Genomic DNA, 25612 nt, shown 5'->3' on the forward strand with positions numbered 1-25612 from the left:
TGCAGCATAATTAAACTAAAAAGCTCTGTTGACAAATATCACGAACATCATGTGATGTCTAATGATTCTTGTATGAGCTTGATTTAGCTTTGGCTTGAAAACAGCATATCAGCCAACAATTTAGCAGCTAATGAAAAGCTGTGTCGAAAATGTTCAATATACCAAAATACCAAGTATAAAAAGTATAGCATACATGTTCTTACAAGATTATAAAACCAGAGGCATTTTTAAAAATGTATTATGTATAATCATTCCTATACACAGTATCCTAATAAACTGTTTAGATCATCACAATTATTTAGGTGGACAACACATTTTCCACTGACGTCTCTCCATGAGTCATTTCTCGTACTTTTGATGATTTTAACGCAGAAAAGGGAACAGAAAGCATTTCGGGAGATGAAATTCTATAGAAGTTTGTCCCGCCCCCCCTCCCTAAAAGAGGGGAGCGAGGGCGCTCCCAGCCTCCCAAAACTGGAGTCGGGGCAAAAACTTTACGCACAAGTTTCCTTCAGGAGCACAGCAACGCTGCAAGGTCAGAGACGCAAGGTAACGTGATTTTTATGGCTAAAAAACATACAAATGCCCGGTTGATATATTGAGCGGCTTAATTTTCAAATGTTAACAGAGACAGATATTTAGATCATACGTTATGTGACGAAAACTGTCATAGTTTTCAATTGTGTTTCATTTGTACTTGAGAGTCAAATTCTTGTTTGCTGAATCTACTGTTCCTGGTACTACGATCCTATCCCGAAGGAATAAATAAACGCTTTAAATCGCTTTATTTTTCCAGGGTATATTCCCTATTTACAGTGTGGCTATACTGTGACGTTCATATGTTATTTCTAAGGCTTGAATCTTGTTGAACACCCTAAATGTTGCTATACTCTCCAATTAAAAATCGAGTTATTCTTTAATACATTCCTAAACAAATTAGAAAATGACGTTTAGCGTTCAGGTTCAGGAATAAGTAAATTCATAAAAAGTTTTGCACGTGCCTATGTGCGTGTGCACGTGTGTCACAGTTAGCAAAAAGGATAAAGGTCACATTTTGGCTACTGGGATGGCAATGCTCACAGTCACTGTTTAAAATCCTTTTGTAGGACATTCCCTGAGCTGATAGCTGAGCAAACACAGACTACTTTTCATTCACAGAAAATCGCCCTAAGGTCTTTAAAGTCAAAACCTATGGTCAAAACCAGATGTTTCATTCTCAGTGTACATATTTCATTATCACCCAGTGGCCTTTTTTTTTTTTATACCTGTGTTACATTTGTACCTTTCTCTCAATGAATGTTGTAGACAAACACACACTGGCAGTGGGCCATGGGCCTGTTAAAGACTTCAAGATCTGGTAAAATGATTTGGTACCAGCAGCACACAAAGACATCATTGATTCTCTAAACAGAGCAACCGTGCACTTGTGTGTTGTTTTGCAACTCTTGCCTGCTTTATGAAATAATACAGAGTTGCAAATGTTATGTTTATACTTTGATGACCCCTAGATCATGGTAACATGACTCTGGACTTGTTCATATTGAAGGACTGCATGTTTTGCTCAGCACAAGGACTTTCATCAGTTTCCAAAATATTGGTGCACAGTCAGGTAGATGCATTTGAAATAACCAGGTTCCTGCATTTATTTGTAATGGTCAAAAGGCATCAGGCATTTTACGTCACACCTAGTTACATGCAAATACTATGTTGCAGCAAGAGCTCCATTCTTCCAATACCACAGACTGTTTCTATTGAACAAACTGTAAACATGTATCCTCTGTAGCTGCTCCTCTTTTGGTGGAAATCCTTTCCAAGGACATGCAGTTTGGGAAGAATGTGATCACAAAATAGTCTGTGGAAAGTGCGCCACTGAAATGAGTCAGAAACACTTCAGGAGGAAATGTCTTCAGACAAGTTTGTCATGCAGAACAATTCTGAGTTAATCTCTGATTTTGGACCAGACTTTAAGGCATGAAATGTCACATAAGTCTCTTGCAATTGCACACAAAAGAAAGCAGCGAAGAAAAACAGGAAAAGTGAAATAGAAAACACCTGGTTCTGAATGTGAGTGCTGATTTGAAGTCACATCACTTACTCACTGGATCAAGCCTGTCACATTCTGAGTTTGCGCTGCCAGTATCACGCACAAAGAAGAGCTTCATCAAATCCATTCATTATATCCTTTATATGACATTATTCATTACAATATTTAATATATCCTATAATTTGTTATGTGTGCTGGTTTATCAGGGGTGTGTTATCCCTGCAAGAGCACAGTTTGCTGAAACTGTTTGTGTTCCACCAGCTATTATAGGAAAACATGAACAATGGACTCAAATGACTGTATTTGCAAAATATTTCATAAGAATGCACTAACACATGCTGCAAAAAGATAACTCGGATAAACAGTTCTCTGCACAAAACTATTAGCACACTGTTTTTGTATTGCAAACTTTGCTATTGTCATAGAAGGGAGGTTTTGTTATTTCAGCATTGTTTTTTCAAATCCTGGCAACATTTATTATGTATATTTGTGTACATATTCTCCTCAGTCAATCTTACATTTGGCCAAATTTCCATGTGCAATCAAATATAAACCACAGCTTTCCACCCCTGTAGTGCCCAAGTGTGGAAAAATGTACATTTGGCGGGTGGCCAAATTATAGCAGACAGGTTATTAAGTTAACACATGTGATTTTTGATAATAACTGTGAATACAAACCAAAATAAATAGCACACTAATTGTTATCAAGCTGAACGGCAGACAACTTTTACACTGCAAATATATCATTAACCGTTGTTTACTTTCACAGGCTTAAGGACATACAACTATTCATCATCTGGAATCAAATCTAGCCTGAAGAGACACTTACTTTGAAGAACTGACTTTAAATATTTCACTTGTTAAAGGAAAAATGAGCATTCAGAGGGCATCATTGTTTTTATGTTGTATGATTCTGTGCATGGACATCTGTCTAAGCCAGAAAGACTGCACAGGCGTGGACTGTCAGGATCTGCAGGGCTGCATCGAAACGGTTTTAGAGACCAATGCCTGCTGTCCCACCTGTAAACAAAAGGGCTGCACCTGTGAGGGTTACCAGTACTATGACTGCGTCCAAGCAGGCTTCCAGAGGGGGAAAGTCCCAGAAGGGGAATCTTACTTTGTGGATTTCGGAAGCACTGAATGCTCTTGTCCTGCGGGAGGAGGGAAGATAGAGTGCAATTTTATTCCGTGCCCTGAAATCCCCCCAAACTGCATTGATGTTTTACAACCTGCAGATAGATGTCTGCAATGTCGTCGAATCGGCTGCACCCATGGCAACCAGAAGTACGAGGCGGGGCACTCCTTTCAGGTGGAGCGGTGCCAGGTCTGCCACTGTCCGAATGATGGGGGAAAGTTAATGTGTTTGCCTAACCCGGATTGTGACCCTCATGGTTCTAATAAGCACATGCGTGTTACCACCACTGAGAACAACAGCCCTTTGAGAGACATAGGCAGCCGCCATGACAACAGACAAACAAGTCCTGGAGAGCCATTTTCTAAGTTGGCATTGGGAAATACTTTACCACTGTATAAACAGGACCCACCCAGTTTTGGCCGAGACGATTATGACTCTGTATTGGCAGGGTCGATGTCTTCCACCATCCAAGACCTGGCCCAACCACTGGAATCTACTACAACCTCGCCACATTTACCAGAGTCAAGCTCCACTTCATTCAGCTTGTATGATGACAGGAGACATGAGCTGAGGGAGGCACAAAAAAGCTCTGATTCAGAGAGAGGAAGTGAGGCTGAGGTCACACAACACTGGGATCCAACCACTACAGGGGCTCAGAGAGAAACATCTACTTTGCTTACAACAACCACCACACAGAGAGCGACCGCAGAGAACCGCAGTCCGCAGCAGGAAGTTGGTGAAAGGAACAGTAGACATAACAGTGGTAGAAACCGAGTGGAGGACCCTTTAAAAGACACAACACACACAGCACGTGGAAACAAGGGGGCCAGACATCACAAACATAGTCAAGCTAATCGCATGGGAAATAATGGCGACCTCAGTCCTGCAGTTCATAAGGAACAAGACAAAGTGTCAGTGGAGCATGAAGAGCCACTCGGCAAAGATGAGCAGGCCTCATCTCCCACAATACAGTTCAGTCCCACCAGCAGAGTGCCAGTCAGGATGAGGGAGGATGAAGAGCAGCCCCGAAGACAACCCCAAACCATCCTCAACTACCAGCCTCAGGACCTGGAGGGAGACACTGAAGGTACGTTAGAATTTATAATCAACACTTTTCTAACTCTTGTTTAATTACGTGATTACAGGCAGTTGAATTGAAAAGAAATCTGAATCATAAAATGCTTTAACCCATACATTAAAGTCCATCCCAGTGTGTTGAATTATAGCCCAGTAATGGCATGGAAAGGTTGTTACTTTTTCACGAGACATCTTCCTTTTTTTCTTTCTCTCACATCCTGTCTTTTGAAGAAGTATCCATAATCACTCAATTAAAGCTGGCAGTCGTCCATGAAAAACACTGGAAAGTCTGTATTCTTGGATAGCATTGATCTATCTATTCAAAAAAGAAAATAACTTATACTAAGCTTACAGTATAGGCTCATTTTCATTGTATACATTGAGATTATCAGCATGTTCTCAAACAGATCAGCATTTTTTTAAATGGAAACTGAGCAATCTGGTGCCACTAAATGTTTTTAAAGCTCGGTTGGATGCTACTCAATCGGAAGCTGTTGGTACCTGTTCATGTGGATAGTTATTGTAGAGGAAACTTCTGTGTAGCAATGCAGTGGGAGTCACCGACTCAAGAAGGAGACAAGGTAGAGCGGGAGCTTTGATGTCAGACCACTGATGATTTATTTGGAGTTTCGGCCGGAGCATTCACATCACAAATCACAGCAGTCACGGTGAGACTGCACGGGTGGGTTGCCACGTCAATTCTGGAGCGCCTCTCTCTTGCTAGCCCATTTAACTGGTTTCACAAAGAGTAATCAACATGTTTTGACAAGATAGCTTTAGACAGTTTGGGCACACTGAGTTACCTGCGTCCGTCACTTATGGCCTCGAAGATGTCATACCCTGGAGTCCACAAACAACAAAAAAGGAAGTGTCCCAGTGCACCCACAACAAAGACCATCTGTGACCTAGTGTTGACCAGTCACAGAATGGGAACAATAACATTATGGCTGAAGCAGCCTATGTCCTCGGGGAGATAAACAGACGTCAGGGTTGGTCCTGTACGTCATATCTAGGAGTCTAGGTCAATTATTTCCCTAACAATGTGGATAGTTATGTAAATTGTAAATCCCTGTAATGATGCTGTATGATGTCCTTTTTGTTGTTCTGTTTATGGTTTTATGTTTCATGTGGAACCTACTTGAGCAGGTCTCCCTTGAAAAAGAGAATGATCTCAATGGGATACACCTGGATAAATAAAGGTTTGAAATTAAATGAAATGAGCATCCTTCGGGGCATGTAGGCCCATCGACGGCAGGCACCAGGAGGGAAAGCAGATAATGAAGTGATTACGAGGATGTCAAGAAGATGGGTTACACTTCATCGGGGAATTGGAGAAAAGTATCTTATTCCAGAAAAAATACGTGACGTACACAGATACAATACATTTTCAGAATCTTAATCTCATAGCAGTTGCTTTAATGAATTAGATTTAACACAGCTTTATAAATGTTATGATTAATACACCTCCTGCCAGGGAAAATCTAATTACATCATAATTCCCCATTCGTTATGGCCTAATTGTAGTATCACTAGTTATCTAAATTATTAAGGAGTGACATTTATAAGCTTTGTCATTTCATCCTTATCCTCACTGTAGAGACCAAATTAAAGGAAGGATCCTGACAACTCGTTCTTATTATTAGTGGTTGTTCCGGCAAAAATGCAATCTGGAGGTGTGTGGTTAACCTACTTTACAACACTATGAATTTTGTCGAGACCTGTCAGGACTTTTCTTTCCTTTCAGCACCTGGCCTCCATAGGTATGTATAGTATAGGCTGAATGCATGTGTGGTGTGTTGCTGTGGGAGGTAACTCCAGAGGCACCTGTCAAGTTCACTTACTGGCATCAAGTTGGAAAATATAGGTTAGAAAATTAACTGTCTGTTGCTTTCTGTCATGACACATTTAGATAAGGAGAGCTACAGACTCAGGTCAAGTTTGGCTAACAACTTTAAACAGTGTGTGTAAAGCCTTATCCAGAAGGTCCATAAGTACATAAGGATGAAGTCCAGATGTACAATTGTAAATTATAGTTTCGAAATATAGCTACAGTATGGAGTTGAAAGTCAAAGTTGGACATGTTTTTAATCCTGGATTAAGCAGGTCTGCCTGCTCAGTTTATGGAAGGACACTGTGCAGTCTGACTGGTGAAAGTCGTTGGACTTCGGGAAGATTTCCAGAGCGGTGACATGTTAAAACCCAGACAGGAAAAACTCAGCTGATAAGAGCCTCGACTAAATCCTGTTATCAATGCCATTAGCAGGAGATTATTTTGAGAGGAAAAGAAAGAACACAACCATTTTTCTACAAATGGTCCGCCTTTGCTTTGGGACACAGCCCAAGACAAATGTTTTTTTCTTTCAGTCAATAACTCCTGCTCGTTTACCCTCTCGTTCCAACCAGACACAGAGTGTGTGCTCAGAAGGGGGATGGGGCTGTTCAGGCTTTTTGATGCCGGGCTGGACCTGGTATAGGATTTCTTGGGGGTTGTACCTGTGAGCGGCATAATACCCATGTGATGAATGAGACCACTGTTGTGGCTTGATTGCCAGACGCTACTCATTGCTCCCTCATGAGCCGGTGTGATTACCCGTCTCCCGTGAGGCCGCTGGTTTCCCAATCCTCCCAGTAATCACCTCCACACATTCACTTCTCAGTAACTTCCCTTTTCTACCTTCCCAAGCACCAACCATAACATTTAACCAATACATTAATGAAACTGATAAAAAGGCTCTAAAATGAGGTGGAATCATTTTAAAGAAGGGCTTGATTTTATCCACAGTATTGTCACAACATGCTGCATATGTGAGTGGGCTGAGCAGATGTGTGTGTCATTTTGAAAAGGAGGGTGAATTCCAGAGCTGTGTGAGAGTTAATTCCTACTGTACCAAAGACCAGTTCTAAGAAGATTACTCCTTCTGGTTAATCTAGGGTGCCTTCCAGGTCACTTCCAGGAATTCTGGCGTTTCTCCCATCCGCAGCATGTCCTTATCGAAAACCGCCTCTTCCACATGTCACCCATGCTTATACATTAAAAAAAATCTGCTCCAACTGCAGAAAACCACTCATAAAAGTGACCAACTGCATAAGTAGAGAGTGATTGATGATAAATTACAACACAATAACAGATCTGTCTTTCTTAGCCTTTGGTATGTCTGTCAATAACATACTAGCAAAGTGCAGCTGTGTACAGATGTTTTCAGACTCATGATTTCTCCTCCAAAAACTAAATACAGTAAAACTCTGACATTGAACTTCATGCTTCATTGATACAGTTATTTCGAATGCAGTAAAAATAGCTCCTGTTACTGGCGCTTTTAATGACAGCCAATAAGGTCTTATTATTCTTCAAGTTATATTCGGACATCAGATTCAAAATCAGGATTTGGAAGGATTTCCTCTGGCAAGACATTAGAACATTTCCCTTGTTTAATAACACACATTGGAATAAATACAGCATTACAAGGCAATGAGAAACAGGTTAAGATTACAACTCTGTGGACATTATCCTGCAGTTGATACGTAAAACACAGGTTTTAACACATTTAATATACTTATTCTGCAACAAATAATCTCAAATGCTGATGTTGCCTAGCGGGAAAGTTGCAAAACATCCCATTGTGAATGCTTGGGTGTGTCAAGGACATTTGTGGCATCCTTAGTTAAATCAAGCCTTTATATTGCCGTAAATCATTGCACCATCAGTAATAAATCTAGCAATTAAATGTAATGTTCCACTCAGGTTATCCAGCCACAAGGAGGTGTAAATGGATTAGAAGTTACTGTATCAAACAATTAAATACTGAGGCAAGCCCTCAAGGCTCGTATCAACTATCTTTCAACAGAATTAAAACTACAAAAAGATTGATCACAGGAATGTTGGCTCACAATTCTCAGGGAGATTAAGACACAAATTGTCAATAATTGAAACCTGAACTTTGGAAATGAAGTCATGGCTACAGCGGGAGAGACCTCCTTCTTATGTCACATCCAGCTGTTCTTGGACAGTGATTATGTGTTTCAAAAGTCACGATATCTCTGCAAGTACTCATGAAGAAGGTGAGAAGAACGTTGTGTCGCTCCCTCCCAAGCTTAGCATGGGCCTGTAGACACACTTACATACAGTACACACATACACAGACATACCTTCAGCTTTCAGCATCAATCACCTAACATGTTCGACCACATGAGTTTGGATGCCATGGACCTTTGGCATGTGCTGTTATTCACATTGTGGGTCATGTTCTCTGCAGCCCACCTGTATTATAAATCACAGTTGAGTTAAAAAAAAAAGGACACAGGAGCCTTGATTAGTGGCAGTGCACCTCTTTATGACACCTCCAGACATGTTGAGAGTTGCCCTTTTTGGTTGTTATTCTAGTTTCATATTTTCAAAGCGTGTGATGTCACCAGTTTTGGATTTTGACAAGAGCAAAGCATCTGGTGTCAATGCTAGTCTAATGGAAATATATAATGACAGACCTGGAACAGAGAGACGCTCCCCCCGCCACCTTTCAAGTCCATTGTGCAAGTTAAATAAATCAACGTGGCTAATTATTGTACAGCTGAATGGAACCAGTTCCGATAAAGTCTTAATTAGAAGGTCTGGGAAAGAGACAGGAAGAGATCTGGTTCAACTCAGAGTCCGATATAGCTCGGCCAAAATCGTTTATCATTGTTTTCACCCTTAGTAGTTATTTTGGTGGAACACAATCTCCCTCCAACGTCATTTATTTCACTAAATCCTTTGTAAACAGTGTGAAAAACTCCACATGTGTTGACTTTGTAAACATCCCACATTCTCAATAGACACATTGAGCAACTTTGTGCAATGTTCAGGGCTGGTGAACTGATTCCACCTGGAGAAAATGAAAAGGACGCTAAAGGAGGAGGATGAATGATTATGTTCTCTGTCTTTTAATATACACTCAGGTTCAAAGGGATTTGTTTAATTGCACAGCTGACACAGATACTGTTGATATGTAGAGTCATTTGCCTTTCAAGTTTGAGATGTTCCTCTTTCTAACCTTTAAATTACGCACACTGCAGCAGTCACTTGTTCTATTCTGAGTAGCTGCCTTGATCTTAAATGTAAAGGTAAATCAAGAAGAGGTATTACAACAAAACTAAAGTGCAGGGGGAAGTTGAAATGTTAGAATGACCTTAGGCACTCTCAGATGTCTTTCCAGAGTTTTATAAATTAGGAATTGCAATAAGAGTTCTTGTCTCCCTCTGTGTGACCTGCACTCTCATGTAAGGCTGAAGTTGGAACAGACCATGCTGTGAGGGACCAATTAAAACGTTGGGAAGTTGTTCACATCATCACATCGGTTTGGCTAGTGATGTCGGTCTGTCAGTGTCTGTCTGTCATTTGGTCCACCACGTCCAGACTCAAATATCTCAGCCGATATGGGATGGATTATCTTGACATTTTTAACAGATTGTCATGATCTCTATAGGATACACTCTACTGACTTTTGTGATGCCCTGACTTGTCTTTCGTTGGTGAAAGCCACTGTTGATTAACGTCTGGTGCACTGCAGACAACATTACCTGAACATCTTCCAAAACACATCTGAGTGGACCTTCAGTTTGAATGACTTTCAAATAGTAAAATATTTCTGCTCATATCCGGACTTCATCCAGCGCCATCATCATGCCTTTCCCATTAGCCTCTGCTGTACATTGTGTTAAGAGATACTCAGAAAATGTTATGGTTGAATACATCTTGGCATTGGTAGATATTGAGCACCTCTGTGTCTGTGTGCATGCGCAAAGCGCCACTAGCATATATTTAGAGGATGGTTTTGGTCTGGTTCTTTTTTCTTTTATTGTTTTTTATAGTATAGAAATCTAATATGATAATGACAAATCATCATTCCACTTTTCTCCCATAACAATGTTTTGACTAAATATACTTTTTTTTACTTCATTAAATGTACAAGGGTCAAGTCTAGTTACAAAAGGATTTGATTAAATGACCTAAACAAAGTTAAAACACTCAATGGCAAAAGAAACGTGTTTGAACACACATGTGTGTCCTGTACGGTGTGATTGACTGAGAAGACATATCAGTCATGAGTCGTGTCTTCTGCAGCTATACAGGAGCCACAAATCAAAGCTGGAATGCGCGGCCCTGTTATTGAAGGAACACGTACATTTTGTTCCCCTGTAAACCGGATAATGTGTTTTTGCTCTGTATTTTTCCTGACCCGGTTTGGAAATGAAATGTTAATGTGTTACTTGTTCACTCTGCTCCAGCTCTGATTAGCCAGGATGTAACATAAAAGAACCATTTTACTTTGAAGGAAATTGTATGGAGTTTTGGGTTACATATTTCTCCCTGCCAATTAAAGTAAGAGCAGAGTTGAGGAGTCTGAAAAGAAAAACACATATGTGACTTGCTTTTCTCAGCGAGTAGTCACCAAAACCAGCTCTCTAAGTGTTCCACCAAAGATGAAATCAATTACACACATATCCTGTAACCACATTGTATTGCGACTCCCTGATGGGAATCTATGATGGTAAATGTGTTCACCATACTCTTCCAGCTGAATACACATTGTAAGCATAATTCGAAGTAATTCCTCTGAAACACTGCCTGCACAGAGTGGGATAAACTGGTTGTTTGTGTTTCATTATAGTGTCTGCCAAGGAGCTGGTGAAGACCTGCTGCGAGACAGGAGAGAAATGGGCTTCAGCTAATGGTCACTGCAACAACATGGAGCCACCCACAAGAGATAGGCACTCTATCTGCTGGTAAGGCCTTTATTAAACGCCTGCTCGCATCATTTAGCTTAAGTCTTATAATTATATACAACACTGTAAATTATTTTAAATTCTCTTCTGCGAAAAGGCAATTGATTGCACTCTTTGTCACTTGAACTAGAAGATAGATTAGTAATCGGACATAATCTGAATGTGCAAAAGACATTATGGCAAATAAATGTTCATACTTTATTGGAGGTTTTATTGCTAGATCAATTACATTTAAATGAATTAATTTTTGGAAACACCGACTGGCCCTCAGAGTTTTGACTCCTGGCAAATTATCCAGATTTCGGTTTCAGTTTCTATCTGTACTAAAATATATAAAAACTTGAAATAATAGTTCAGTCAGCTCTGTGGAAGCAATCATGCGACGAACAGCCTTGGTACTCATTGCAGCCGTTGCCGTTCAAACTCTTTAATTGTCCTTTCGTCTGCTTTTCTCTGCCAGGACTGCCCAACAACAGTGCTGCCGAGGTTCCCTGAGAGGAAGTCGGTGTTCGGCGGGAATTAGTGCTGCCAAAACAGGAAATATGTGTCAAGAGGATGCCAGCGATAAATGTGGAATCGATTCTTATAAGGCAAGCGTCAATGACAAGATACTCCCTGCAAAGGGAAAGCTGAGTTCAATGGGTCCAAAGTCGGACATTGTACATTTCAAATTAAGCCTAATACCTTCTAAATTAGCAATTGATGAACGCATTAGTCACAGCAGCAGAATTAAAAACACGTGTTGTCTGCAGTCAGAGTCTCTCTGCAGTGTACGAGCAACTTTATTCTATCTCCTCTGAGCAAAACTGCTGTGGTTCCAATTCCCTGTTATTCAGTTACTTTATCTAATTTAGACAATTATTTACGGCCAATTGAACTGAAGTTTTCCACATGCCTAAAGCTTTACTATCTTCAAAGCAGAACTCAGCAGTTGGAAATGTCGGATGTTTTTTGTTTTGCCTCTCTGAAACACGGACTGATAATTGAAGTGGTAGCAGCGGTAGACACGAAGCTATTATGGCGGTCAATGAGGGTCAAGTCACGGTGACTGTAACTCCATCGTGTATGCTCAGATTACCAGAGCCTCTCATTTGCTTTCTGACCTGTGTGCTGAAGGATACTTACTCACCTGCGCAGAGGCCCTTGAGCAGCATGGGGCCATTCAGCCCTCTAGTCTGCAGTACAGCTGTTAAATATTGCTTTTCACCACCTTGTGCTTGGACCCCTGTAGATTTAGTATTATTATTCCATCTACAACCAAAGTACATCACAGCGGCCGTTACTTCAGTTGTATGTGTCACTGCCCCTGTGCACTCTTAAGTGGTGATCTTGCAGAGAGCTACAGAGGAACAGAGTGCTGTGAGCAAGAGGAGAGTCACCGCAAATGCATGCTTAGGAAGAGTGTGCAGTCACGCTCAATTATTGGATGACTATGGGATCATAGATATGTTATTTGATCCTAAAGACACTCAACAATTGAGCCAAGAAAGCATTTATTAGTTTCTGATTTTGGGAAACAGTGAAATTCCCCCAAATTACAGTATCTTTAAACAGCTTTTTAACCAAATCACACACCTTTAGTCTATCCTACTGTATGTGATCTTCTTTTCATAAAAACTTACATTTTTTCACTGCCATTTACTGAGCCTTTCCTGAAACAGTTTAAGCCCCCCATGGGGAGCACCTCTTGCCACTTTAAAACCCTTTGCAAGAAGAAGTTAAGTTAAGTCAGGCTGAAATTACAATTTATTCTAATGGAGACATAATTGTTTGTATCAAATGTCGTTGTGAACCATCCATAAGTGGTCAGGATATTTCACTTAAAACAACAAAATAAAAAATAATTAGATACGAAAGTTAATACAAATCAGAAGCCTCATAGCGGCGGTGGTGGAAGAGTTGAGATAAGTCTTTAATCCCCTATCGATTAAGTCAGTTCTCAATTATTAAGCAATCCGCTAGTTGGATATTTAACTCCTGACAAACGTGAACGAACTGACAGGCCAGCTTAAAGCCGTGCAGGCATAAAAAGACACCTTTGTACAGTATGGACCACTAAGTGTAGACCTCAGGGAGTTGGCTTGGCAACTGGAAGGTCACCAGTTCAAGTCCCGACAAGACCAAGTGCTACCGAGGTGTCCCTGAGCAAGGCACCGTTCCCCACACTGCTCCCCGGGCGCCGTTCAAAATGGCAGCACACTGCTCCTAACACTAGGATGGGTCAAATGCAGAGAAACAATTTCCCCACGAGGGATTAATAAAAGTCCATCTTAATCTTAATCTTTCAATTAAATGTCTAGCAGCTGCTCTATCCAGGACTACATGTGTAAAGGCTGACTGTGTGACCTTTAGGAGTGCTGTGACTGCTGCTCTCTGGGGCTGCAGCTCCGCCGCGAGGGGCTCCGCTGTGAGGCCCACCAGAACCTGGGCTTCCACTGCAGACACGTCTTGGTAACGTGCTGCGGGGGGGAGGAGAGCAGGCCGGAGAACCAAGACGTCTGGCACTCCGTCAGAGAGAGGCCCGCCCTCAACTCCACTCCACAACCAGAAAAAGGTAACGTAAACAAACATTTTCACACACAAACACACAATCCAGAATGTGAATGCATTGCATGCTCCACATCAGAGGGGATGTTGTTGTGGGCATGTGGTGCATGAGTTATTTAATAAGACAATGATTTTAGTTATAAATAAGCATTGTATTAAGATGTGTTAAGCCTTGTTGGATTTCCAGAACAAAGTATATACCCACTTCACCCCTGTGATGTCATTCTAAGAGATCCAGAGCATGTCTTCCTGTTTGGCATTGCAATAAATGATTGTGTTGCTAGGAAACTTGTACTAATTTGGTTTGGCCACTAAAAGGTGAAAAGCGTGTGGTCAAGAGTGATAAGGTTATTTTCATTCAGATGTTTTTTTTTTGTACCGTTAGTTAGTTGGTTATTTATAAGAATACATTTCATTTCCACCTCATGACAAACATTTTGCCGAACCCATTCTGAATTAGACACTGCTGCATATGAAACATCGTAAATAAAGCAAGACATTCTTCATTCCCACAAAGTTTTTATTTAAGGCCCTGTCACACTGTCCCGAAGTTGACACCCGATGGACACACGAATATGGAATTGTGAATTTCGCACGAAGATGGCCCCGAACCACACACGAAGGCAACATTTACATTACATTTAAGACATACAACTGCAACGAAAGTACCAAAAACAATTATGTTACAGTACTATGATACTGTACTGATATCTTCAGACTTTGTTCTTTACTTTCTCCGTCTTTATATGTAGAAAATATTACGTTTTCTCCGTAATGTTGTTTCCATAGCAACAACAACTTCCTGTCAACTCTCCTTCAAAATAATATATTATATCCTTTTTAGTTTCACAGTAACACAAATTGGGTTATTTACATAATATGTTTACATGATTTTGTTGTGCAATAAAACAACCCGATGGACACACGATAAAGGAAATGTTCAAATTCGGCTGTGATCGTATCAACATCGGGCCATTCGTGAGGGCATCTTAAGCCTTCGTATGACCGCTGGTGGAGTTTCTCAGGCTCCGGCAGCAACTTCGTGAGCGGTGGCAAAATCTTTGGCATGCCAAAAAATTGCCGAAGGACCTTGCGAAGGTTCATTTTCGTGTTGAATTCGTGTGTCAATGTTGCCCTTCGTAAGGCCATCGTGAGGGCATCTTGTTATCCTCGGTGCCATCGGGCATTCGCCCCGATCAGAGTGAGGGTGAATGCACCGATGATAACACGAAGATGACACGATTTGACAAGATGCCCTCACGAGTGCCTTACGAAGTTGCCGTTCATGAAGTTGCTGCCGGAGCCTGAGAAACGCCACCGGCGGTCATACGATGGCTTAAGATGCCCTCACGAATGGCCCGATGTTGATACGATCACAGCCGAATTTGAACATTTCCTTTATCGTGTGTCCATCGGGTGTCAATTTCGGGACAGTGTGACAGGGCCTTAAAAGACATTATATATACATTTACATGGTTTACAGTTTGTGCATTAGGATGGCTATTTGTTTAAGAGCCAATCTAACAGAGGACTCCACCAACCTTTTTACGATGTGCATATCATACCGTGTTATTGCCTGTGAGAACAGTATTCCCTCTCTCCATATTCTGTAGTATCTGACAGCCGGTACCCTAAAGAGGCCTTTTCCATCGATGAGGAGCAGGATGGGGAGAATGCAGTGGAGGGTGGTGTTGAGGTGGAGGACATGAATGAGTGCCTGATATATGAGGGCAACATCTGCCACCACAGATGTGTCAACACACCAGGCTCTTACCGCTGCGAGTGCTTTCCAGGATACGTGCTGCAGGAGGACACTTTCACTTGTGCTCCAGGTAACTCGAATACCACCACCACCAATCATCCCACGGTGCGAGCAGACAGGGTATACAGGAAAGCGACTTACTGTGCCATTTGCTCTTTAAATATGATTTACAGTCTGCCTTCCTGTCAGAAAGATCCCATTTGTCGTAATTTGTCTACACGTTCACGGTGTATTATTGGTCTCTTTGAGTTCCTTCCTGTCTGCAGGCCCTGATACTGCATAATCATAGCTCTTTTAATCAAAATAACTAACATCCTTTCCCTTGAACTGACTGCAATGCTCAGCTAATCACACCTCTGCTGCTGTCAAAATGCTTATTTGCTAAAGAAAAAATATTTTACTATTTGAAAATCATTCAAACTGAAGGTCCACTCGGATGTGTTTTGGAAGATCTCCAGGTAATGTTGTCTGCGGTGCACCAGACTTTAATCAACAGTGGCTTTCACCAACACCAGCCTGTCTCAACAGGATACTAATGCTAGAGCTCTCAGCAAATTACAGTCAGGGCTGAGGCTCAATAATAAAACCAAATGTTTGTCTGCAGGCAAAGTTTTTTCCTGTCTCACTTTCACTGCTTTTACAACTTTCATCCTCAGCCTCTTATCGTTGGATGAAGATGTAGGAGTTGCACAAGTGTTAAGCCTCTAACTAAGACTGCAGTAGATTGGGAGGTGGATTTCTTGATTACAGTGTAATACAGTGATGGCAATTATTCATGTTCCTGCAGAGACGCTGGACGAGGAGAACAGGCTGAAGGAGGATGACAGAGTGGCAGTGGAGCCCACTTCAACACCTCCGCCCCCCACCCAGCCCTCTGTCCCACTCAACCCCTGTGAAGGTTAGAAACACAATGAGGGGGTCTGACAGAACACAACCAACACTTTCATTCATCCTCACGTCTTAATGGAAGACATGCATCCTGATGCAGTGGAATATGTTGAGAGGAGAAGCCAGCACAGGCCGCTTCAGAGTGATGTTATTGTGTCAAACTCGCCCTTTGCAAGAAATGTAATTGTGCTGCAAATGTCAAACACAAGCGGTGAGATGGTATCATCAAAGGTTGGTTTGTTTTCAGCTTTGAACACTCATTCTCACAACTTCCCAACATCAAAATCTGTGTTTGGTCACATTTTGTTTGTCGAGTTTGGTTTCCATGACACCAGGGTGGAGGCCTAACACATGGTGTGCCAAAAGTAGGATATACAATATGACCATGTCAGGGATCAACCTGGAAAAAGGAAATGAGTGAATGGCTATACAGTAAATAATGTTTTTTCTCCCACCAAGAGCCACAAAGCTCTCCTCTGTTTCACCCTGCATACTGTTGGAGTAGAAGTACTGTACGGTTTATTTCATTTGATCTCACTATACATTATCATTTCTCAGGGAACGGCCCATGTGAGCAACACTGCACCTCAGTGGGCGGAAGGCCACAGTGCTCCTGTTTCCCAGGATACTCCCTCATGGACAATGGACGCTCCTGTGAGGGTAAGGAACTAAAACCGAGTTATAATGCTGAGCACATTTTCTCACATCACACCAGGGGAACATGTGGACTTATTTGCGATCGTAGAAGTGAAAAATGGCCCACAATTTCAGCCCTCATTCCACTTTTTCAGCTAGAGGATTTTGGTTCCAGTTGAGGAGAGTTTATTGGCACGACTGCCTGCAACTGATTTGCTTTTTTCTCCAATCAGCACCTCAAGATGTGCAGAGGAGATTCAGCACTGATCGGCTTCACTTTAAGCATCACACTGTGCACACCAAACAAATAAATACATGGGAGACTTTCTTTCCATCTTTTTCCTGAACTGAGTGTCACTGCAGTCATGGGCATCATTCCAATTGTCCATGTGTTATCAGGATGTATCTTACCAATTCTAGCCCACATGTACCCTTAATCTCTATTATCACAAGGTGATCGGCTACATGTGTCTAAACTGTCTCTCTGGGGATACATCTTTAGGTTAAGCTATAACCAATGGTCTGTCTCCTGCTTGACAGAAGCAAACTATAGCAGTGACACAGAGTAGCTCAGCATACATTCTCATTGTGTGGATATTTTACCAAGTGGCCTTGCCCCATAGCTTTCTCCCCTGTCTCTTTAATCTGCCTCTAACTGATGGCTGCTACACAAAGACCACGGCTCAGTATTTTTGTACATCTCTGTTTCTCACCAGCCATCGTCTCTCCATTATGTATTCTCTTTTTTCACACTGACACATTTGTCTTTTCTTTCTTTAAAAAAAAAAACAGACATAAATGAGTGTTTGTCTGCGAGTGCCTGCCAGCTTGATGAGCACTGCAGGAATACCGCAGGGAGTTATATCTGTCAGAGACCGATCTCCTGTCCCGCGGGATACCAGATCAACAACGACATATGTGAAGGTACAACAAACAATCAGCATCAATGTACTCACTTCCACCCATGGGGAATATGTCGTAATATGCACCAGCAGGAGAGCATTTGTATAACTTCATATTCACAATAAGGAAAGCACATTGTTCAGGCACACAATCACTTGAACAACCCTTGAGAGAATGTTTTAAAATGATTTGTATTCTTCACTGGTCCAATCAAGTGATCATATAATTTCACATCTGAGCACACAGAACAGGGGGGATAGTAAGAAGTATTCATCCAGACAGCCAATTCTATGGTATATGATGCAGTCTACTCTCAGTATGAGCTGAGAGCTGCCTGTCTTAACTTTGTGGGTGGGATCCAACTTTAAGATGCTATAGTAAACCCCCCAATACGTGTCATTATTTCCATGCATACCATCAATTGTGCCCGACCCGTGCAGAGGTCTCTTTCATAAAGCAGCCGCAGTGTTCAGGAACAGGGACCCCCAAGATGAGTTTTTGCCACTGCAGATGGTTTTCAAGAAAGGAGACTTACCTAACTGCAGATCCTAGCAAGATGTTCAGAGTATTTAACAAGAACTTTAAGAATACCCTATCCAAACAGCTTCATCTTCCTATCTCCTTTTTTTAAAGTTACTCCAGAGGGAGAAACTGGATTGTCCTCCTCTCCAACCTTTAAACAGAATGACTCAATTAAGACAATGAGTTAGCTGTGCAATCCTACATCAATATTCACTGTCTCCCTAACTCAGTGTGTTTAATATTTAACACCACATTGACATATTTGTACTCACACTCAATGTACTCAATATTAGGTGAAGAATTGGCTTCGTTAATCCGTACAAATGTCTCCTTGTTATGTTATAAAACCGTTTTTTGTATACCTGGAACACCAGGTATTAATCTATACATTTATATTTAACTTAATTAAATAAATATATTGAGAGAAATTATGAAGAAATATAGGCAAAAAATACCAAGAGTCTACCTCAATGCTAGCTGCTCTGTGACGCTGTACTTAATCACCACCATGCTTATAATAACATTGCTAAGCTGCTGATGCTTAGAAGGTATATTGTCCACCATATAAGTTTGGTTTGCTTGCATGCTAACGTTTGGTTATTAACACGAAACACAACACACAGCTGATGCTGATAGGAATATAATTTATTTTTGCAAATGTTTAGTCAAAACCGGAAAGGAACCAATGAAAGGTCAGACGATCCCCAAAGTTATTACAATTCATCCTGGGGGGAAGATGAATGTCATGGCAAGCCGTCCAACCGAGTGTTGAGAAATGTCACTCAGAATCACATCTCAACCTCATGGTGGTGCTAGAGGAAAAGTCATTAGGATTCTTGGTCTGGGAATAACACATTTTTAAACAAATAAATAAATGAATGAATTTATTTTTATTTATTTTAAAATGGTAGACCAACTAACCGAACAATAGTTGGGCATGTCCTGCTAAAAAAATAAAATAAAGTATCCATACATAGCATCTTAATGGCATTTCAGCCAAAACCATTCTGGAATTAAGAATACATCACTTCTCTTGCTAACACATGTCGTGACCGTACCACAATCCTCTGAATATAGTGTGTTTAAACGATGAAAAACAACAGTCAAGGTTTTAAATGTAAACGGGAGGTCATGGCCAGTCTATCACATTTATCCTGCTTCCTGGCGTTTCTCTCTCTGTCTCTGTCGGTATCGGGCTCACTCAGCTTCTGCCGACTCCACCGGGCTTGTGACAGGAGCAAGGTGCTCAATCACTATCTGCTGTTTAGAGACCCACCCTGTATCAGCAGGGCTGCTTGCCAGAGCTGTTTTAGGCCTCTCTACAGCAATTACAGTGGTCAACTGTAACCTCAAAACAAGGCACTCAGACACACAGACACACACATTTCATTTAGTTCTCCTTTGAGATTGGGATTTCCCTTCAGCTTTGGTTCATACTACTGAAGCAGGTGTGGAAGGCTGATTGACAGGAGTGTAAGACGACCGTTTGGGAATATATACCGCAAGATTTATTCAAGCAATGCTCAAGAGGAATACTGCATGTGACTGCTGCTGGTTTGACTCTACCCTAACCCTAGATGTATTTATTTGGCAGAATTATTAAACATTCAGGCCATTTTAGTTGCAACTAATACAGTTATTAGTAAAGACAGTTATTTTACTCTCGATTCCCTTTAAGAGTATTGATAGGGAAAAGTGGATGAACAGCAGTAAAAGGGAGTAACTGTACAATCTGCCATTTAACCACATTGCCATCCAGTGGAGAAATATGGCATTACATGTATGTATCTGGAACGATGCACTGTAAACACATGTAGAGGATTATTATACTGAAACTAATTACATGCGATGTGTGATTTATTTGCAATACGTAATTTATTACTCTTCATATGCTCTTTTATTCAGATATCAATGAGTGTGTGCAGCTGAGCCATAACTGCGGGCTCGGCTTTGAGTGTGTGAATACCGAGGGTTCGTTCCGGTGCAACCCAAAACCTCAATGTCCAGTGGGCTTCAACCGGGACGCACAGGGCAACTGTTTAGGTAAGGGGAGTCACCTTCTCACTGGGATGATTATATAACTGCTAATGTCTATCACTGCAGCAGGGTCTGACATGTTCCCAGTCCTGGGCAAGTGATTGAAGGCTTAATGTGTAGGGGGTTTCATTTAATTGTTCAAATAAAGAAAAATAAGTGTTTGTTTTGGGGGGAAATCCAACTCAGTACTGTATCAGGGTTAAATCTATAACAAGCAAATAAGGGTATTCAACCTTGTTTTATGTAACAGTCGGTATTGTTTTTGTTTTTAGAGATTCTCTATCTTGTTCCAAAGCATTAGTTAATGAATAAGGCCAAGCACAAAATTCCCCCGAGTTGAATCATAGTCCATGTAGACACAAGGTTGTACGCCATGCAGGTGAATCAGCGCGGCTGCAGTGACAGAGGGGTTAAATGCCACACAGACAGGAGATCAGACAGGTTGCTGTAAGGGGCTGCAGAGGGGTGGATAAAAGCCAATCCTCTGTCCTCCTCCAGAACAAACTGATGCTGTGGAATTAGCCCCCAGGGGCAGGAACTGGGGCATGTCGAGGCAGCCGACGCCCCTGTAGAAAGGAGTGTAAAAGTAATGCTCTGAGAAATGAGAAAATCGAGAAAATGTCAGACACACACACAACAAAGTTATCCGAGGGAATGTGACTGTGATGTCTGTTCGCTTTGATTTCACGGTGGGGTTAAAGAGTTGCCCTCTGGTCTCTCATTCCCTGCCTTTGTGCCTTTGGGTCTTCACTCCTTTTCTGTGTTTCTTCATCTTCGTCTGCCTCCCTCTGTCTCTCTAACAGACATTGATGAGTGCAGCAACTCGGCCCAGCCGTGTAGCCTGGGATTTAACTGCATCAACACAGTGGGATCCTACATTTGCCATAGGAAGATACTATGTAGCCGTGGCTATCATGCCAGTCCTGATGGATCCAGGTGTATTGGTATGATTAGTAGTTTTCACACACAAAGAATATATCTGATGATATTATTTACAGGTATGAGGACATGTGACTAAACCAAAAAAAACATCATTTTGATTGAATAAATACGACACAATTACTTTTATTCATTCCTTTTGGTGGCAGCTGAATGTCATTGTATTGATTGTTTCCATCTTTCTCCCATTCATGTTTGTCTCGTAGATGTGGATGAGTGTCAGAGCAGTCTGCATCGATGTGGAGAGGGCCAGCTGTGCAACAATCTGCCCGGTTCCTATCGTTGTGAATGCCAGACAGGCTATCAATATGACTCCTTCCGGAGGATGTGTGTAGGTATGTTGGTACATTCTACATGCTGTTTGCAAGTTTGAAGAGAAACAAAAGTAGAGCTTTGATTTTTGCTCCTATCTCTCCGTTTCGTGTTCATTCTGTTCTCTCCTGCCATACACCTTGCTCTTCAACATTTCACTGTACATCCACCCCTCTTCTTTGTCTTCCTACTCTGCCACTCCTGTTTATTATTCTGCGGGGGGGAGCTGCTGCTGTTTCCCAGGCTCTGCTGCTGGCTTCTGCAGTAGCCAGTGGGATGATCGCGTCTCCTGCTGCAGAGCTCTGCCTCTGCCCCTGCCGCCGCTGCTGCTGCTTCTGTTTGTGATTCACTGTGTTGTGACTTTCATAATAATGGACTCTGCTCAAGTGTTTAGACTATCAGCAGGCAGCTGGTCCCCTCACACTCTCCTTGACATGCACCGAAACACACACAGGCATGTACACGCATAGGCGGTCGTGCAGGGCAACAAACCCGCTCATGCTCGGTTGCTCGGGTGCACTTGCACACATGGGTGCAAAGACACAAATTCAACCCACACTTACAGAGGTACAACGGCACCTCTTCTTCCCCTCCTCAGATGTAAATGAATGCTGGCGCTACCAAGGCCTCCTGTGTGCCCAGACCTGCGAGAACACCCCAGGCTCCTATGCATGCTCCTGTACCTCTGGCTTCCGCTTATCCGGCGACGGCAAGACCTGTGAAGGTGTGTGTGTTTTAACATCTGCCTTCAAGGGTGTACGAGAGCGTGTGTATTAATGTGTACTTGTTGGTGCATGTGGTTGTAGGTTTTTTGTGAATCTGTGTGTGAAAATATGCCTGTTTGTGTGCCGTGTGTGTGTGTGTCTGTGTGTGTGTGTGTGTGTGTGTGTGTGTGTGTGTGTGTGTGTGTGTGTGTGTGTGTGTGTGTGTGTGTGTGTGTGTGTGTGTGTGTGTGTGTGTGTGTGTGTGTGTGCAGATTCCTAGACTGAGCTGATAGCAGAGCTGCCCACTGTACAGCATGTTGCTGAAAAGCAATGAGGGGTTTTAGTGTTACACTGTATATCATACCATGCCTTAAAGCAGAAAACAGTAAAAACATAATTGGCTTAATAACAACATTGTGTTTATATGTTAGGTTAGGATAACACAATTGAAAATCCTTTGATCAAGTGAATTGTGACAGTAATGAGCTCTAACCATTCATCTCCAGATGTGAATGAGTGTCTGGCCAGCCCATGCAGCCAGGAGTGTGCCAACATCTTCGGCTCCTACCAGTGCTACTGCAGAACGGGCTACAAGCTCAAGGAGGATGGGCACACCTGTGACGGTGGGGCACACTATTGTACATCACAAATACCACATGTGTTTTTGGACAAGCTGATGAATCAATTTCACATGATTTCCTTTCTCCTGTTTCTTCCAGACACCGATGAGTGCACCGAGAGCATCGGCCACCTGTGCACCTATAAGTGTGTGAATGTTCCTGGCAGTTACCAGTGTGCCTGTCCTGAATATGGATACACCATGTCAGCGAATGGACGCTCCTGCAGAGGTGAATACTCCCCTCAAAAACGAAACCAACTGAATATTCTGCGGCTGCTTCATTACAAGCGTACATCATTTTTAATACAGCTTTCACCCTATTTAACTCTACATATAGTGTATAGCAAAGGTTATGCTCAGATAAATATAATTGGTACTTTTACAGTGGTTCAGTAATTACACAGGCTGTAAAACGTTATTGGCCTAAAAATCTTGTCTTGCTAATTAGAATTTTTTACTTGAGCAGTTTCTCCCCCACAAGGACTGTCTTACACATTTCAGCAGTGAGGCTCTTCCGCAAAGTTCAATTGAGCTGTGGCTAACGCGCATTTCCTTGTCTCCAGGCAGTAAACCAGCCCTTGTGCATTGTGTGTTTTAGATATCGATGAGTGTGCCACAGGGGCCCATAACTGCTCTCTGGCTGAGACCTGCTACAACATCCAAGGAGCGTACCGCTGCCTTTCTTTCGACTGTCCACCAAACTATCGCAAAGTATCTGACACGTAAGTGGTGAATTTAGTTTTCAACCAATGTTTAATATGAAACATCATTGATCAGACAGCAGGATGACATTCTGAAGGGGTTTTTAAGATGTATAGGTTCTAAGAAGGATCCATTTTTGTAATGTTTCCTATAAAAAAGGAGAGGAGTAAAATCTAAAACAAATGTATTGTGGGTAAATCAGGACCACTTGGAAATCAGCATTAGATGGCATCAGTTCCACTTTGGATTTGGGAACCTGCTTAATACAAATATATTTGCTTCTAGACAATAGCTTTTGCATGTGGAATTGTTGTTGAAAAGCGCACCACAAATCAAAGTTGCCTCACATGGCCTTTCCTTTCCTGTGTCCATTGCAGGCGCTGTGAGCGGATCAACTGTCCTAACTACCTGGACTGTCAGAACTCTCCTCTGAGGATCACCTACTATTATCTCAGCTTCCAATCCAACATCGTCGTTCCAGCTCAGATCTTCCGCATCGGACCCTCCCCAGCCTACTCTGGAGACAACGTCATTGTCAGCATCACGGAGGGAAATGAGGAAAACTACTTCAGCACCCGGAAGCTGAATGCCTACACAGGCGCTGTGTACTTAAATCGACAGGTTGAGGCTCAGAGGGATTTGGGCATCAATGTGGAGATGAAGCTTTGGAGACAGGGGACGTTTACCACTTTCCAGGCCAAGATCTTCGTCTTCATCACATCCAACTTACTCTAACAGTTCGAGGTGTGCTGTGGCCACTATGGACCTTTTCATATCACTATTTAACAATGTCATAAAGTATACCACTGTCCGTCTTGATTGGTTTGAGTAGTTAATTCCGCGTCCAGTTGAAATGAATATTTAAACATTGCTGTAAGTGTTGTGGAATAATCAAATTGAGGCTGTACATCAGTGTCTTTTTATGCTCCTGCAACTGGAATGAAACCCTATAATATCGAATTATCTTTATTTTTGTTTTTCTCACTTGAAATGTTATTGCAATCCTACATGTAAGTCATTTCATGGCTTGCAATACCAATTCAAAACACTTTTACCAAAACCCATTCAAATCTCAATCCAAGATAACAAAATCTGAGATACAAATATATTAATATATTTATTATAGCCCTTAAATCATACCATTTGCCATTGTTTTGATTATCTAAACCAGATGTGAGTAAAGCATAGAAGTGATAACTAGCTTCTAGCTTCAGTCCATTTATTTTCTTCACACTGAGAGACTGGTATCCCAGTTTTCTGCTCATATAATCCTGTTATCAGATGATGATGATGATGATGATGATGATGTGTAGGTTGATAACCCTGTGGTGAAAGCAGAAGAACTTGTTTTGTAAAAGTTTCCATTTCTCTTTTACCCTGTGCTGCTGTTATTGTTTCGTCTTCAAAGTATTGTCTCTTATATAATTGTATATTACTCTGTGATGTATTTTTGTACTCCTGTAATCAATCACCTTATTGATGGATGTTTCTATTTGTATTGTTAGATTTAAAGTTGCAAAGTATTTTAGTAAAACATAAAACAAATACCAATGTGGTTTGGTGAGTATTGGCTCATTTTATTTATAACAAGAATATTATTTTTTATTTTCACTTGACAGACCTGTTTGATGCACCAATTCTTTCTCATACACTCTATATAGTGAACAATATTCCTCAGTGAAGTTATAAAGTATATAATCCGCTCATGTCAGGACATGTCACACAGTAAATACATGCCTATTTACATACCTGTTCACACCTTGCTAGTGAACTCAACATGAGCACCATCCTTCAACACACGCCTTTTTGACACGCACACATTTTATGACGACAAATCAAATCTATGATGTTTGATTTCTGAAATACAATTATTATAGTCTTATATGTATGTGTAACATCTTATATACTCTTCAGAAATAAACTCCATCTTTAGTAACATAGAAAGAGTTATACTCCCACCTACAGGATAGATGCAGTCCTACACCCTCATTTTCTGGCTTTCTTCCATTTCTTATAAAACAGAACA

The 25612-nt window shown here is 41.5% G+C and overlaps 1 protein-coding gene across 1 annotated transcript; it reads left to right on the plus strand.

Annotated features, from left to right (window-relative positions):
* Positions 1-456: 456 nt before the first annotated feature.
* Positions 457-25142, plus strand: LOC117449975 (fibulin-2-like). Its single transcript, XM_034087911.1, has 17 exons — positions 457-549; positions 2814-4266; positions 10901-11015; positions 11476-11605; positions 13368-13569; positions 15176-15394; positions 16112-16222; positions 16771-16872; positions 17641-17772; positions 20179-20316; positions 21114-21254; positions 21456-21584; positions 22160-22285; positions 22772-22888; positions 22985-23113; positions 23483-23606; positions 23964-25142. Exons 2-17 carry the CDS (start codon positions 2916-2918, stop codon positions 24319-24321), a joined length of 3624 nt encoding a protein of 1207 aa, XP_033943802.1. The 5' UTR covers positions 457-549; positions 2814-2915; the 3' UTR covers positions 24322-25142.
* The last annotated feature ends 470 nt before the right edge of the window (positions 25143-25612 follow it).

This window comes from Pseudochaenichthys georgianus, chromosome 7 (assembly GCF_902827115.2).
Source record: "Pseudochaenichthys georgianus chromosome 7, fPseGeo1.2, whole genome shotgun sequence".
Taxonomy (NCBI): Eukaryota; Metazoa; Chordata; class Actinopteri; order Perciformes; family Channichthyidae; genus Pseudochaenichthys; species Pseudochaenichthys georgianus.

Coding starts and splice junctions, on each gene's coding strand:
- LOC117449975 (XM_034087911.1), top strand. CDS start 2,916: ATGAGCATTCAGAGGGCATCATTGTTTTTATGTTGTATGATTCTGTGC. Junction 11,606..13,367: donor GTGGAATCGATTCTTATAAG/GCAAGCGTCAAT, acceptor TGTGACCTTTAG/GAGTGCTGTGACTGCTGCTC. Junction 23,607..23,963: donor TATCGCAAAGTATCTGACAC/GTAAGTGGTGAA, acceptor TGTCCATTGCAG/GCGCTGTGAGCGGATCAACT.